The sequence below is a fragment of the Drosophila obscura genome, unplaced genomic scaffold (assembly GCF_018151105.1).
Source record: "Drosophila obscura isolate BZ-5 IFL unplaced genomic scaffold, ASM1815110v1 contig_37, whole genome shotgun sequence".
Lineage (NCBI taxonomy): Eukaryota > Metazoa > Arthropoda > Insecta > Diptera > Drosophilidae > Drosophila > Drosophila obscura.
In genome coordinates, this window is record NW_024542825.1 from 2,700,582 (window position 1) to 2,718,182 (window position 17,601).

The window sequence follows — 17,601 nt, forward strand, 5'->3', positions numbered from 1 at the left end:
GCTGTATGGTGCACATATCTACATATAGAAGAAACTATATCCATTGGCATGTAAGAAACGTGCAGCGAGCGCGCTTAATGCGAATCAGCAAAGCGTCGTCGTGTAATGTAAGGCACGGAGCCACAGAGTCCGTTGGATCTATGAGCGCGCAGAGAGCGGAGGTGGGCAAAGTCGAACTTGGCAGGCAGAGCAGGTAGCGGGACGAAGGCAGGGAGGAATCGGCATCGTAGCTGGTGAGTATGCGGAGCGGGTAGGCAGGGCAGCGGCGCTGGGAGAGCTTTAGAGACGAAGGCACTTAAGTGCGTTCGGTTCGCCGTTTCAATATTGTCGTGGGCCGTGGCGTACTCGAGTGTGTGTGTGTGCTTCGGATACGGATGATTGCTTGTACATATTGACATACCTACATACCTCTATACATACATGTTGTAAATATATATATATAGTATAGGTATAGGTAGAGGTATGCTGTAGCTACAACTCTACTTACTATCCCCTGTCTACACCCCCTCCCTCCTCTCCTTCCTCCTTCACAGATTTGTGTCCGTTGTCAACGTTTTGGACATTACTCACTCAGTTGAACAGTTAGCGGATTCAATTGAACGCGAAAAGCGAAAAGTTTTTATCGCACGATATGCGTTACCCTGGCAGCTGAGGGGTATATTGGACATAGTGCAAGAGAGAGAATAAGTGCAAGAAGGGAAAAGAATTGAAATAGAAACTTGAAAGCAATCTGTAATTCCATGAATATATATTTTCTGATATATGTAATATTATTATAATATAATATAATAGATAATATTTATTTAGATTATTATATATAGAATAATGTTTTTATTTGGTAAAAGATCTAAATTGTTATAGCTATTTTTAATACGAATTTCGATCATTCATATTTTGATTAGCTTTTAAAAATCCTTACACTTTTCCCACAATTTATTTCATATATTTTTGCAATCTTTTCATTGCATTCTTATCCATGAAATTTCTCAACCGTTTATACTTTTAGTTGGCCTTACATTTATACAAGAACTTTCAGACACCATAATTAACTATTCATCCTTTTTGATCGAGACATCAGAATATAACCCTAAGATGTTCTGCTCCAATTTCTTTCGCATTTTAGTTCTCTTTCTTTTTCTTTTACTGCTTAGAACTTTGCTCACATTTCCTTATTTCGATCAGTTTCGCTCCCCTTAAGCATTTCCACTCTCTCTATCTCTCTCTCTCCCTCTCTCTCTCTCTCTCTCTGTTCGCTAAGTGTTTTCCAATTTCCAGCGGAAGTTCATCTGGAAATTATTCGAGTGGCTCCATCAAATCTTTTCATTCCCATTACCTCTTTCCTGTTTTTCCTCTGGCTGTGGAAGCCTTTCCTGGGTCGCCTTCGCCTCGACCTCGATGCAGTAGCAGCTTGACTTATGAATATATTTCGTATATTTTTTTTTCATTATTTTTCTTCTCATGTTTTTTTCTTCTGTATTTTTGTTGTTGTTTTCTGTATCTTTGTTGCTGTTTTTATTTTGTGTTGCTTGCTTTGATCCAGTATTTACAAGCGTGTTTAATCGTAATCGCCAGAGAGCAATTCGCTCGTGTGCACAATGTTAACGAAGTTTATTCCTCGTTTGTTTTTACTCTTGGCAGATATTTTGTATGTGCACTCGTACATATATATATTTTGATATCTATATACTTAACATGTTTATGTGTGTATTTGCATCCATATGTTTTTGTTCCTTTTTTGCATATTCCACTTGCCTCAATCAATTTCATGTTGAGTAGAATACCCTAACAATAAGGGGTATGACGATTTTAGGAAGAGAGCGAAGTATCTGCGATCTCTTAAAAAATATTCATTATATTTCAGAATAAACAGCAAATCACTTTCACATTTTCCAAAGAGAATATTTTGAGATTTAAAATTAAAATTAAAAACATTAATTAATTAAAAACTAAAAAATTAGAATTAAAATTCATTCAATGCAAGTAAGTATTGATATGTTGAGTATTATGTCAGCCCAAGCTAAAGTTTTTTTATGGCTTTTATTTTAATATTATTTTAATTTATAAAATTGTATTTTATTTTTATTTATAGCCTTCAAAGCCACAATTAATGCTTAAGTGTATCCAAAACTTCGGCCTTCACAGGCTACACTTTCTTTCTTGTTATTTTTCTGTTTTCCGCTCATTTGCATTTACCATAAATTCAATTTAACCCGCGATGTCCGCTCTGTCTGTCCGCTCTGTCTGTCCGCTCATCAGGTTGTCCTTTATCCAAAGAGACTTTCCCCTGCTCTCCACCCCTCTTCCTCCCTGCTTTGCATATCAGGTGACGCTGCTTGCTCGTCTTTGAACATTTCTCTTGGATTTCCTTCTCGCTGCTCGAGTTATTTACACGCTTTTAATTCAATTGCAATTGCACAATTAATCAAGAGCTTGGTACACCTTGCGATACTCGAATACTCACACTCACACTCACACATTCATTCACACGTATTCGCTTTTTGGTTGCTGTGTTTAGTCTTTCCTCATGCGTGTTTTTTACCGAAGTTCAACGGAGCGTATGAGCGATTTTTGAGCATGTCGAGCCTCTCTTTTTGTATGTTGTGTTCGTTGTTTTTGGTTTCTGGTCTGGTGTGTTGTGTGTTTGTTGAACTCTTTTTTTTCTGTGTTAATTAAACACTTTAATTTGGCCGCTCTTTGTTAATGCTGTCATAATAACGGACTGTCTGTATTTCCACCCCACCCCACTCAACAACTCCAACTACCCCCCACCCACCCCGTTGCAAAACAATTGCATTTTTTTAATGCTGTTCCGTTTTCGTGTGTGCAAAATGATTGATTCGATTTCTCAGTGGCAGGCAACGCACAATGGGCTCAGCCACGTTATTTATGGCCCCCAAGTTCCAAGTGCATGAAATTGTTCATTACATGCAACCAAGGTAAATGGGTGGGCGGCAATCAGGTAGAATTATGGGATACCCTAACACAGGGGCTGAAGGATAGACAGGAAAAAATTATAGAGAGTTTATGTTAAAATTTTGGAAATATTATTTGATACATAAAATATAAGAGAAACATTATCAAGGCTGGGTAAATATAGATAAATACCAAAATATATTTGCTGATTAAGCTTTATTTGAAATTGATTTTCCTCTGAAATTTGCATGATATAGTCAACCGATTTGGTAGAAACTAAGAAATATTATCTGAAAAATACAATCATAATATTTACAAATTTTTAATTTTTAATATTTTTTATTTTTATATATTTTTTAAATGGGCATATCTACTTAAATACCAAAGTTATAAAATATTTACTAAAGCCTAGTTTAACCCTGATGTATAAAATTAAATATATACATATATGTGTATATAAAATAATATATATAAATAAAAAGGAATTATTCTGATAATAAATTTATTCCAATAGCTGCTGCTAAAATATTTTCAATAAATAATAGTTCTTCAATCAACAAATCTTTGGGTTGTTTTAGCCAGCTAAAAAATAAATAAACACACAGCCTGCCCAAAGTTCATTCTTGCTGGCATGACCAACCATTATTAACCCCTTCTTAGAGTATTTGTAACAGGCGCAGATAATTTCGTATGCCAAATCAAAACCCAAAGTCGCTTTGGAGTCGGAGTCTGTGGCTTTTAAGGTGGGTCGTCGTGAATAGCGGAAATTCCACATGAGCTCTGCGATACCGCCTCGCACAAAAGTCAATCACCGCGAAAAACCAAAAAACAAAAAACAAAAACCGAAATGAAAAACGAAACTCAAAATGGAAATGGAAAATATCTCGCAGATGCATAGATGCACAGAGATACAGATACTCATGGATGGAGTGCGGTAACATTGACATTTAGAATGCGGGCAGCCTAACCGCCTAACCTGAGCCGAGGCTCTGGGGCTCGGGCTCGGGCCATTCATAATTGCGGATCGCTGCGAAAAATGCCATAAAGAGCAAACAAGAAACAGCGGCACAGAAAATGACTACAAAAAAAAAAAACAGTCACAAACCAAATCGAAATCGAACGCACTGAAAGTCCACAAATCTACTAACCTTGTGCCCCCCCTCAGGCCATAAAAAGCTGCGTATTGATTTCGCGGCATGTCGTTGTTGCTGTTGCAGGAATTGGCCACAGAGTTGCAGGCCAATTATAGTGCACTTGTCCGCGAACACGGAGAGACCAAACAGCTGATGATGCCTGGCAGTGCGAGTGGGAGTGGGGGGGTGGGCCAGGAGTTGAACCAACAGTGTGGCAAGACTACAGGCCAAGCGTGGAGCCAATTGTGCGGGTCCAGAGTGCTGCAGGAGCCTGTTGTCTGAGTGCTGCCACATGCCGCTGATGCCGCCGCCGTCGCCGCAAAGTGCATTGGGCAATGTTTTGTGGCATGTCGTGAGCTGTAGATTTTTTTTTTTTTGGGGGAGGCTGGAGCTGCAGAGAGACCCGAACGGAGTCCATACAATGATCTAATAGCCAAATCGGTGCATGGAATCGTATCTGTAGGGAAGGTCATTGTTCGGAATGAGTGTAATTGGAATGAATAATGAATAGGTTATAGCCAATACGAGTACATTCGTATATGGATCTGTTGCTGGAAGGTTAGCAGACAATGAGGAAGTGCAAAAGCCATAATTAGTGCCTTAATTTGGGAAATATCTGGGTAGAGGCATTGCTCTGGGATTTGTTGCTTGCTTGCGGCATGGCGTTTCCCACGGTGTGGCATTTAATTGTTATTGCTCTCAACATATTCGATTTCTGAGGGGGTTATGTTGTGAGATTTTTATTTACCTTTTACACTTTTTTTTTTTGATGGCATTCTAAGAAATACATTTTATATTCTTTTTTTTTTATCTAAACATTATTTAGCAAATTCTCAATAATTATCCCACAGTTCCTATATGCCTAACTATCCCATTTTATTTTCTTACTAAATTATTCTCCACAATAAAAAATATATATTTATTATTTTTATTTATTATTTTCTCGTTAGAATTTAGCTGAATTTATCAGGGCACACCCACATCATTGCCATTCATATTACAACATTTTACCACTAACTCATCACATCGCCCACACACGCAGAATCAATCTTACCGCTAAGTTTATTGTCTGCCGAGAGTTCTTTTTCCCTGAAGCATCCCATGAGTCATCATCCAACTGCTGCTTCCACCTAACCCACTTCGAAGCCGGTCTGCGTCCTCACCCACATGTGCGACATTTCCACAGCCAATTGCAGCAAAGCTTCAGAGTCCAAACCACACAAATACGGCATATTTTTTGTCAAAGCTTAAAACATTCTTTAACAGCCTCTGGGCACGCTTCATGCTGCACACACACACACAAATCTATGGACAGATACATGCGCATATAAAAGTCATACGAAACGATCTCATCATAACTTAAACGTCACGTTGCAAGAGCCATTAAAATATTGGCTCTGACGACAATGGTAGAGCCCCCCAAAAAAAAAAAAAAGCCGAAACAAAAATAAGCATTGCAGACACACTGAACCAATGACTCCCCCAGCAATCGACAAGCAGCAGCAGCAGCAGCGCAGCAGCAGCGCAGCAGCATCGGCATCAGCATCGGCAATCAGTGCAATTTAAGAGAGTAAGAGTAAGAGTGGCTTCGAAAACCCGTTTAAGAGCAAAAGCTATGCCCACGGTCGAGCCGTCGCGTCGTTCCGCGGGCCGAGCTTGAAAGCGAAATCAAATCGAAACCGAAAGCCAAACGAAGCTGAGCTTGAACCGCATGCGCAACGGCAGCGGCTGCTCTCTCTCTTCGACATCGAAAGAATAACTGAATCCGAAAAGCCGAAAGAGAGTTTGGATTTGGTGGATCCGTGGGCTAGCTTTTTTTCGGCATCTTGCGGCTTTGGCTATTTGGGCAAAGTTATTGTGCTGTTAGTCGTAATTTTGGCAGCCGAACGTGCGCATGCGGCCACCAGTACGAAGCGCGTCAACCAAAACAGCATCGCACCGCATCGCATCGCATCATTTTAGCCTGCAACAAGTGCTGCACCATAACAAGTGAGTTTTTTTTTGAACCCAAACGTTTATGGGTACAAAATCGATGTGCAATTATTGCAAAAGTGTTAAAAATTGTCTAAGGCTGCACCCGAAAAAAACTAACTGGGAAAAAGAAACATAACAAATAAAATGCCACTTTTGGGCCACAAATGAAATTTTTATGCAAATTATGACTTTGGTAATTACGGAGTACTGAGTACGGAGGGAGCCCCATGTGCAATCAGCCCAACACAAAAAAGTCACTTTATTTATTTATGATGTTTGCACTTTTAATTAAAATGGTAGCAAAAAAAACACAAACAAAAAAACCAAAAATAAGTTGCAATCAAAATTGATTAACATAAAACAAGGCAGGCCAGCAAACATGTGAGTGAACGCAATTGAATGTCTCGGGTATTCGTATTCGTATTCGAGTATTCATTGCCCTGCCATGTAATAAGATCAACCGCAACAACAACAACAACAAAAAACTAAAGCGTGGAAAAGTGACAAACGCGTGGTTCTCGTGTGAGTTTTGTTCATAATCAAAACGAGAGACGACGACGATGATCATCAGCTGTGAACAAGTTGAGTGTTAAAATCGGGTAGCCTGCTTTAATTACACAAACAAAAATCTATTTAAATGAGCAAAAGCAGCTGAAGAATTCTGCATGAGTGTGTGCATGAGTGTGGCTTGAGTGAGCGACAGACAGAGATCTCTCTCACTCTTGTAAGTGTGTGATTGATGGAATAATTGAGCTATGATGACATGCAGATTTCATATGCCAGATCATTGGATTATATAAGTGGGCAAAGAATCCACGAAAAGTTCAACGTGTTATTTAGTGGCGGAAGATCCAAGCTGCTCTGCGTTTATTTCAGCGCCCAAAAGCCAGCGAACTTAATGAGTGATTTTATTTTTATTTTTTGCGTAAGAATTTAAGCCGTTCTCAGGCAGTCATCAATCAGTGGAAAAAGCAAATACAAATTAAATATAATTAAAAGAGAACTTTTGCAAAAAAAAAAAAAAAAAAACTCAACTTGATTGCCAGGCATGACGGACATAAAATAAAAACCATAAATACGAGCATATAGAAGTAAGAGCCCCGTAATTAAAGTTATGAAAGAAAAAAAAAAAAACGATCGTCTGTCAAGTGATTGTACTCGAAACGTATTGGCAGGGGCAGGGGGGGCCCTCGTTGAGCAAAGATCGGGGACCTAAATCCACCCACGGTACTTGGTTTAAATGTCAATTATGATCGATGGCAAAATTCTGTGGCAAAAATCGTTTGCCATCTAATCACTGTAGTCCACCTCGACCCAAACAGGCGACAAAGCCAACAGATCAGAGCAGAGCAGAACACAAGAGATCAGAGCAGAACAGATCAGAACAGATCACAACAGATCAGAGCAGACAGAACAGATCAGAGCAGAACATACTGCGACACAAGATCGATGGTTGGATATTTGGTTGGCTTTTGATCTCTCACTCACTCACAACCCTCCTTCGCTGTGGCATCCAACTATGACGCATCGTTAGCATGGCTAGAATATTGGCATTTCCCAACATCAAAGTGTAGCATGCATGCATCTGTCTGTCTGTCTGTATGGCCATAATCGGCGTGTCTAACAGCCATAATCCACCCGCTAAAGGCAGCTGGCCTCAGACCCAATCCCCCTCTGACCAGAGTCCAAGCCAGCGGACGGCGGCCTGCTCGCTCACCTCGCATTGCACATCTTGGAGCCGGCTTTGCAGGCTAAAAAAAAAAAAATAAAAAAAATAAAATCAAAAAGGCATAAAACAATTTATTTGTACAAAATAACTTTGAACTCTCGCAGTTGCAAAGCGGAGCCAACAAAATGACTTAACTTATACTATGCTGGCATTTTCCATTGGATGCTGCAATCCGATGCACATAGTCGGAGACCAGAGACCAGAGACCTGAGACTGCATCTGAGTTCGAGTCTGAGTCCGAGTCCGTGTCTGACTCGTCTGAGTCGTGTAATCAATGCAATTTACTTGACTGGCCAGTGTCCGTGGAATGTGGTGCATATAGGTTCTCGTTTAAAATGCTTCACAAAATGAATGCAATAAAGAAGGTGTACAAATCTAAGCAATATGCAACACGCTCCCTTCGATCGCACAGAAGATTGCAGGTGGCAGGGGGCATGGGGCAGGTGGCATTCAAGCGGCACGTAATGTTGCTCAAAGGTGTTCTAATGGCTGACCAAATGAGCTATTGAACAATGCCTGGAAGTGGCTTTTACAGATACGGCTAGACAGATATCTAAATGCATTTACAAACACTAATTAGACGGGGGCGACTGGCCTGGGTCTGGGTGGATGTTAGCAAAGATCTAGATAGGTGCGTGCAAGAGGCTGTAATTGCAGAGGAGATCTGAGCGTGGAGATCCCCAAAGACAAGCCATTCACTTACGAGTATTTAGTGGTATAGATTAAAGCCATTAAATGGTTGAATTTTCGTGAATTAGTTTTGTCCTCTGGGCCGTTATTCTCGTGATCTTCCGAGAGCGAAGTTCCTCCATTTAACACAATCATTAAGTAAATATTAAACCCATGAAGAAGCTCACCGCTTAACCACACTAAAGATTTCCCTTTTCCCTTCTGTTGTTCTGCACTTAGCACTCTCATTAGCTCGGGATTACCCAACCCAAACAGACAGATAGACAGACAACTTACCTAACCTTCTCTCCACATGCTCATCGGCCATTATACTCGAGTTTTCTCACTCCGTTTACCACACCGCAAAGCATAGACATTAACAACTCTCTTAGAGCTGCTGCTGATCGTATTGTTTGGTTACACCCATTCCCTCGTGGCGACCCTACAACAAGGTTCTTCACAGCTACACTCTGTCGTCAATTGCTATTATGACCTTTCTGTCGATGGCTTTTGCTTGGCAGCATTTTCCAGCCAAGCAACATTGCCGACTGACCTTAGCGAAATCTGTAAAGCCGAGAGGAGGAGGCACCCAGGCCACCAAGCCACCAAGCCCCCAAGCCACTCTTAATAACTGGCCAGCGCACAGATTTGTCTTTTTTTTTTTTTGTTTTTTTGCACAACTGAAGACTGAAGTGAAGTGCGGCAGTGGAGTGGAGTGAAGTGGCGTTGTCTCGGGTTGCAGCTCATTAATCGAGCAACGAACGACATAAGAGAGCAGAGCACAGCTGCTGCTGGCTGCTGCTAGTCGAGTGGAGTTTTGCTACCCATTAATAGGCCGCAGAGTCCGCCCCTTCCTCTCAGCTCCACCATCTCCTGCTGTTGCTGCTGCTGTAACACTTGAGGGGAAACCTGCAGAAAACACGGCAGGCCGGGCGCAGTCAGGCAAACGAAAACAAAAGTGAAAAGGTCACTAACACCAGTTGGGGCCTGCCTGCCTCCCAACCCCACCGCCAAGCAGGAGTCACAGCTGGAGATGGAAGTTGGCAGTTGGAGTCGTCTCTAAGCACTCCGACACTCAGCACTCAGCCAACTGTGGCCGCCAAGCTCAAGCGATTTTCGGCTTTCGGTGCTCATCGTAATGCCAGCGCTCCAGGAAAGGGTATAAAACATGAATACATAACATTTAATTTGGTTAACAAAACAAAACAAAAAAACTAAAAGAAACTGCAAACAGGCAAACTGGAAACAGGGGAATCATTTTACTTCTTTAAAGCAGCTGCAGATGCTTTAGCTAACTTTAGCTAACTTTTTTCTTAGTCAGTCACTGGAGGAGTCACGGGGGTTACGAGTTGCTTGGCAGATGGGGAAAATTATTTGCATTTATTTTAGGGCACAAAAAGATGCATCAAGCTGCTCGTAGATTGCTGCTATATTCCAGACCATTTTTCACAAATATTTTTGCACCCAAAATCATTCAATTCTTTGAGTTAAAAACTTTACCGAAAATAGCCTTGAAATGCATTAATTTTTGCATAGTTTTTGCCACACAACAAGCCAGAAAGTTTGATATAATTGTTACACTAAGACTTTCATTAAATTCATTAAATTTCTTGACTTGACCATAAACTTTATTTAAGCAGAACAAATCATGCCTTAGCTTCAAGCAGCATCCAATTTGTGGGTACATTTTCAACTAGAACACAGCTATATAGCAGACTAAGACAAACCATTTTTCACTTATATATTTACACACGAAAACATTAATTAGTTTGATCGTAAAATTTTTAAGTTTTCTTTGCAGCATAAAGCCTGGAAATTCATTCACTTTCTGCAAACAAAAAGCCGGAAATTTAGGAATAATTGTTACACTATTTCATTAATTTTATTACATTTCTTGGGTATATTCTGACAATCAGCTGACCATAGCCAAAGAAAACCTTTGCTTAATGTTACAAAATAATGAAATAGTTGCTGTGTATAAAAATAAGGGCAAGAATAAATTGCCTGATCATATGTATCATGTGTATACATTTTTAAAGTTTAGTTGCAGTCATCAGGCAATTTATTTTATTTATTCTTTTGCTTATTTTTATACGCAGCAACTATTTCGAATTTATATTAATTAGTTTGGGAATTATTTGAAATGCCTTTGGGGGCATATTTAGTAAATTTATTTATGTTGCTTTTCCACTTTACAAGTTCTATATTATATTTGCCCATATTGCCTAAGTATTCCCACATATACAGAGCATCTCTTCTTCGTTATAGCCTTGCCCCCAGACCGTCTTGTTTCTAACTCTTATTGCCTGTTGCTTGTTGTTTTCTGTTTTCTGTTGTTTCGTTTTTTTTTCCGGCTAACAAGTTGAGCTTGGCCCAGGTTTTTGGCTACTAAGTACTGCCTCTCCTCTGACTGTTGTGTGCTTCTGACTGCTGTGTGCTTCTGGTGCTTTTGTGTGTGTTGCCAATTTGAGTTTGCAGAAGCGGCCACAAGCCACCAAGCCACCAAGCACTTTGCCGGCCCAGAGCCTGAGCTTGGCCAATGCAATTCGCATTTCAATTTTTCTAAACTATTGGCCAATACTTTTAGCTGGCAGTACACTGTAAATACATATGTACATATATATTATTTAAGCTCTCGTATATAAGATTATTTATCGCCGTCAGATGGGGTCTTGGGAAAATACAAAAACCAAAACCAAAACCAAAAAATTGCAGCTGTTGCAGAAGATGTGTCCGAAATGCGGTGGGGAATTAATTGAAGCTTTAATTGAAACAATCTGACAGATCCGGTGGCTTGGATTGGATGGGTTGGGGTTGGGGATGGGGTTGGGGTTGGGGAGTTGGGTGACAACTTTCCCAAATGCCATGGAAATGCCATCTTGACTTTCATTTTTGTTCGTTTCATTTGTAATTCGATTTCCTTTCGCCACTAACTATTGCAGGAGCCAGAGCCGAAGCCCTAATCTGGTGAGCTTCCCCAAATGCACGTAGAGACGCTCCACAGATCGGTTGGTTAGACAATTGCAATAACCCCCCCCCCAGCAGAGGTAGAGAGACACACAGCTTATGCAACTGAAGCAGCAGCAGAAACAGTTGCAGCAGCTGGAATTGACATTTGTACAAGTCCCCCAGACAGACAGCAGACAAAAGGTGAACCGAGGCAGAGATTGCTGGCAATAATCATGGATGAACAGAAGCAACAGCAGCAGCAGCAGCAGCCAACAACCCTCGATGGCATGTCGAATGAGGCCTCATCAGTCAGTGGATTGAGACGTCAGCCCACCAAATATCCCCACGGCCTAAATATCACCGTGCAGACGATCGATGATGATTACTCCCGCGCCTCCACGCTACGCAGCAAAGGCTCGGACGCCAGCGCCGAGGTGGCTGCCTGCTGGAGTGATACCCAGAAATATCGCATTGGCATGCTCGGCAGCCCGGAGGCACTGGCCGAGCTTCAGGTGCGCCGCTACAAGTATCCCCTGACGGCCAACTATTATTTGGAGGCGGCGCATCACGGCGAGAAGCCCACGCCATGGATGCTGCTGGGCTATGCCCGTCGTGCCTGTCGCTGGAAGTATCTGCGCTGGCCCATCATCTTTGTGGCGAGTGTGCTGCTGTTTTTCGGCCTGATCACCTACTGCCTCTGGCTGCACGATGTGAGTGTGGCACGGGCACGCTTGCTGCAGCGTCGCTACGAGGCAAGTTCCACCACCAGCAGCAGCAGCAGCAGCAGCAGTACGGAGATCTACGATGATGAGGAAACCAGCACCGAAATGGAACCCCAGGAAACGACGCGACTCAAAGCGGTGGATGGCTACACAACGGAGCTGCCAGAGCTGTCATTGGGTGGGCAGGATGAGGACTACGATGACACCTTGCTGCCGGCTGACAGCATTCGTTTTACATCCGGACATCAGAATAGTTTTGGTGTGCCCATCGAGCAGGACAAGCGAATGTTGCAGTTGCTGAAGGATGTAAGTGCGCGGCAGGCAAAGAAATCTGCCAGGGGGGAAACCTTCATTCACTTGGCACCTTTTTCCCCTTTCCTCTGCAGCTACTGCCCAAGCCACAGGCCACACCGCCTGGCCATGAGCAGCCCCGCACACGCGTCTCACCCACACTGCCACCGCCGCCGGCAGCAGCGGCCAGCGGTGGCCATCCCACAGAGGCAATGGCAATGACGACGACACCATCGACAACCAACAGCGGCTGTTACTCCACCATGCTGCCCATGTGCCAGGGCGTGCTGGACTACGATCTCACGTACAATCGTGAGGGCACAGCGGCGCCACGGGATGCGGCAGCCATGGCCGCCTACGAGCAACTCATTCGCGCCAACTGTTCGGCGCGCGCCGTGGAGTTTGTGTGCGCGGCACTGGAGCCGGAATGCAGACCCTCGCACATTGGCCAGCTGCCGCCCTGTCGCAGGATTTGCAAGGGTAAGCCAGGGGCCAGGGCAGGGCAGGGCAGAGACAGTGGGAGATCCTTTAGTGATGTTTATTGATTATTTTGTAGCCATTTTGGAGGCCTGCTCCATAGCCATTTCCAACTCGGATGTGCTCAGTGAGCTCTTCGACTGCAGCCAGTATCCGGATGCCCATGAGAGTCACAAGTGTGAGGATCCGACGCGACGGCGCGATGACTGCTATGGCAATGAGTTCCAGTGCCACGATGGCAGCTGCATTCCACAGCAGTGGCAGTGCGACAAGATCAAGGACTGTGCCGGTGGCGAGGACGAGGACGAGCAGTGTCTGGTGTGCGAGCAGCAGGATGAGTTTCGGTGTCGCTCCAACGAGAGGTGCATACCCGAGAGCCAGCGCTGTGATCTCAACTTCGATTGCTTCGATGGCAGCGACGAGGAGGACTGCGATGAGTATGGCTCCGGGGACTCGGCGCCCTTCGATGAGGCGGAGCTGAATGCCTTTCCGCGTGTCTTTTCCTATGCAAGTTTCCTGTCGCCCAACGAAACGAACGACAAGCTGTACACGTACATCACGGCCACCACGGACGAGGAGGCGGGCACGGAGACCAAGTTTCAGCTGCATCAGGTGGCGGCGCCGCCGCCCGCGAATGGATCCGCCAGTGGCGAGGATGCGGCAGCAGGACCCAAAGGGTTTGGTAAGCACTCCTCGACTCTGGGCACGCTGGGCAGTTCTCAGTAACGTTCTCTTGCAGTTAACTTTCGTGACAGCAAGGAGATCATGATGACCAGCGATTCGGAGAACAAATTCAAGTATTCACAGCGCGCCAATCGCACCTCGGTGAAGTTCAGCATCAGTGGCGGCGTCACAACGCCAGCGGCGCGGACAGCCAGTGCTATACCCAGTGCGGCATTGGTGCAACAGCGTGGACGTGGCAGCAGCAGCAGCAACAACCACAACAACCACAACAACAACGACAACACCAGCACCAGCACCAAGGCACCCACCACACAGACAGCGGTGACAGCGCCGGGCGGTTGTCTGCCCCACGAGCTGCGCTGTGTCAGTGGCAAGTGCATCACCGTCAATCAGCTGTGTGATAAGGTAGGAGATACATGCAACCCCCCCCCCGCAAAAGCAGGAGAGCTGCCTAAGCTTCAGTTTTATTTTTTTTTTTTTTGCACAGCAAATTGATTGTCCCGATGCGGCGGATGAGCTGATGTGCGTCTACAGAGAGCGTCCCAGTGTCAGAAGGACTACAGCTACGAGTACGAGTTCCCGAATCACAAGCACCAACAGTCCCAAGAGCAGCTCCCCCAGCAGCACCAGCACCAGCACCACAACGCGACGTTCTGTGAGGACCACACCCAATCGAAGTCGAAAGCCCAAGTCTTAGAGTGTGTTGCCCTGCCCTGCCCTGCCCTGCCCTGCCTGTAACTTTTAACTTGTAATGTTTATTTATATCTCGTATCTTTATCTCGTATCTTTATCTTTATCTCGTATCTGTATTTTACTTCTTCTTTTCGCGCTCGCTATATGTATGATATTGATTGATATACTCGTATGCAAAACACTTTGCTAGATTTTAAGTTATTTAGTAGCTAGTTTATTGATTGATGATTTCTTTGACTATTTTTATGCGTATGTAAATTGTATTTTTAGCAATGAATAAAGTTTAAGATGTGATTAGCAAACGGAGGAAGTTTTTCAGTGGCAAAAAGCAAAAGATTTTCTGTGCAAAGAGTTAAAGATTTGCGTGGCAAGCAGCGGAAGAGCTTGAGTGGCAAGAGACAAAGATTTGAGTGGCAAATAGTTGCAGATTTTGTGTGACAAATAGTTTCAGTTTGCAGAGTAGCAAACAGTTTAATATTGGAGCAAACATTAGAAGATTTTCTGAGGCAAACAGGAGACTATTTGGAGTAGCAAAAATTAAAAAATTTAAAACCAAAAAAAAAAAAAAATAAAATTCTGGTAAGTTGTATACAATCCTTTAGAGTAAATATTCTAAGCAACAGTTTAGGCACATTGTTTGGCCTCTACTTATTATTTTTTCTGCCGAAAAGTTGAAGATCTTTCTGGCAAACAATTGCAGATTTTGTGTAGCAAACAGTAGAAGATTTTCAATGGCAAACCGACAAAGAATTTGAGTAGCAAAAAGTTTAAGATTTTGACTGGCAAGCTTTTCAAAAAAAGAGTGGAAAATAGTTGAAGATTTTATTGAAAAATAGTTAAGATTTAACCCACCAAAAAATAAATTTCTGGTATATTTTCCACAATCTTTTAGAGTAAATATTCTAAGCAACAATTTAGGTACATTGTTTGGCCTCTAATATTATTTTTTTACTGGCAAATAGTTGCAGATTTTGAGTATCGAAAAGTTAAGTATTTTTGGTAAAAAAAGCTGAAGATTTAAGTGAAAAATGTTTTAAGAATTGAGTTGCAGAGAATTTGCGTATCAAAAAGCTAAAGATTTTCAGTAACAGACAGTTGGAGTTATTTTGGTGCAAAATAATTAAATTTCAGGTAAGTTTTGTACGCTCTTTCAGAGTAAATCTTCTAACCCACCATTTTAATTAAATTGTTTTGTCCTCTTACCCATATCAAAAACTTCTCTAACCTTGGCCAGCGCTCTCGCTCTCCCACTGCTTTTGTTTTTTGGTTAGCCATAAGCAGTTGGCAGACAATGCCCAAAATGAAATTCAAAATGAAATCGATACAATTAAAGTGCCCGGGACGGGACATTATGGCACAAGAGAGCGCCTTGGGGTCGGGTCGCTGCAGAGTGCACACAGCGCATGGCCCACGCATTTGAAAGCAATTCAATTAACCAGACTATTGTTTGTGAATGCCACAAGGTCCATTATCTATCTGGCCATGTGCTTGTGTGTGCAGGCAACTGCATTAGATATACTAGAGAGCGACCGACTCTGACAATGACCAACACTCTGGGCTGTCTCTCTGGCCGCTGGAATATGGCTATGAATCCAGTTTACACATGACAAAATGCGGAAGAGACACACAGAGGCACAAGGCACAAGGCACACACTTGTCTGACAGATTAAATTGCAGTCAGACAACAGTGCCCCCCCCCCCACCCTACCCAACTATTCTCTGCCTTCGTCAGACTGCTATGACGACTCTCAGTTCGATTCCTATGCAACTCAGACTCGTTGACAGCTCTCCAGCTCTGAGCTCCCTCCACTGCAATTTTTCTTTTTTTTTTTTCTTTTGCGCTTAGGGGCTGATGAGGATTCCGTTTGCAGTTGCTGCACAACCACAAAAGTTAAATGCGCTTTGATTTCATGCCCACCCCAGCACAGAAATTGCACAAAAACACAGCCCAAAGAGAACCTTTTTTTTTGGGATATTTTCTGATTGATTGCCATCAAAATCCGCTTTGGGCAAATGCGATTTGATTGCTGTCATTGTGCCCTGTGCCTACGCCCTGTGAGACTACCATTAATAAATGTTTTCGGCAAATACCTAATCCCAAATCGGACAATTGGGCACCGGACAAAAAAAAAAAGAAACCACCCGAAAAAAAAACAGCATAAAAATTGGGCTAAAAAAATGATATTTTATTTCCTGTATGCGCCATTTGATACGTTTCATGCGTTTTGCTTTTTGACAGCTGTCAGGCATCTACATTTTCACCTTAATTAAGTGATATTAATCGTCGTTTTGGCAATCTCCAAATTTTCATCTCCCGCCGTCGCTGCCTCTGTCTCTGTCGCTCCCTCTGGGTTCGAAGCCTTCTGTGCCGGACGCGTGCCCCATTAAGTGAAAGAAAAACCCGAACAGCAAAACTCTCATTCTCTGTTTGGGCATTAAAAGCTTTTTTACCTTCGTTTTTTATTTTTTTTTAAGGCCAAGGGCAAAGGGTGCGGAAGTTTCGGGGTAGTTTAATGCATAGATAGGGCCCAAAAAAAGAAAAACAGCAATCGATACGCATAATTTTCATGTTTGGGTGCCCTTTCGGAGAGGCAGCGAGACCTAACGCCCTACTTGAGCTGGGTCACTGCCAATATTGTTAATGTAGTCGATTCTAATGGGCCAGGCCAGCATTTCGAGTCGAGTGCCCCAAGTCTCTCTGTGTGGCAGAGCTTAGTTTTTGGGGGTCCATATGCAAGCATATGAGTATTTGTAGTTGTAGCCTTTGCCCTTGGGGAGCATGGGCTATCTGGGCTATCATGTTAATTGAAAACTTTAGCAATTGACTTTAGGACTTAGGGCAAAAATAGCAGCAAATTTTTTGGGTGGTTTAGAGTGTAATAATATAAAAAAATACGGAAAAGAGAGGGTTTTTTTAGTGGCTTAAGTGGGGTGGATATTAACTACAGGAAGTAGGAGCTTATTCATATATGAAGTATCTTTCTTTCTTTATTTTTCTTTGTATCTTTCTTTCTTATTTTTCGTTTTATCTTTCTTTCTTTATCTTTCTTTGTATCTTTCTTTGCATACTTCTTTCAACTGCAGCAACGCGTGCAGTTTTCTGGCAATCATCTCTGTGGGAGAGCTCTGACAAAAGAGCTCTGATAAAAGAGCTCTGATAAAAGAGCTCTGATCAATATTTAAAAAAAAGAGAGGCTGCTTGCACCTTGACAGTGCAGCGCTGCAGTCTCAATCTTCAGAGATGCCTACCCCAGCCCGTATACATATCAACAATCCAAATTCAAAGACTGACCCCAGCCTCAAAAGGGGTGCAGAAGTATGCCCCGCGGTGCAGCCATAATTACGGGGCACTTACAGTATATGTATG

The 17,601-nt window shown here is 42.9% G+C and overlaps 1 protein-coding gene across 1 annotated transcript; it reads left to right on the forward strand.

Annotated features, from left to right (window-relative positions):
- Positions 1 to 5,731: 5,731 nt before the first annotated feature.
- Positions 5,732 to 14,536, forward strand: LOC111078548. Its single transcript, XM_022373278.2, has 6 exons — positions 5,732 to 6,035; positions 11,361 to 12,395; positions 12,476 to 12,860; positions 12,937 to 13,539; positions 13,597 to 13,946; positions 14,029 to 14,536. Exons 2-6 carry the CDS (start codon positions 11,601 to 11,603, stop codon positions 14,236 to 14,238), a joined length of 2,343 nt encoding a protein of 780 aa, XP_022228970.2. The 5' UTR covers positions 5,732 to 6,035; positions 11,361 to 11,600; the 3' UTR covers positions 14,239 to 14,536.
- Positions 14,537 to 17,601: the final 3,065 nt, after the last annotated feature.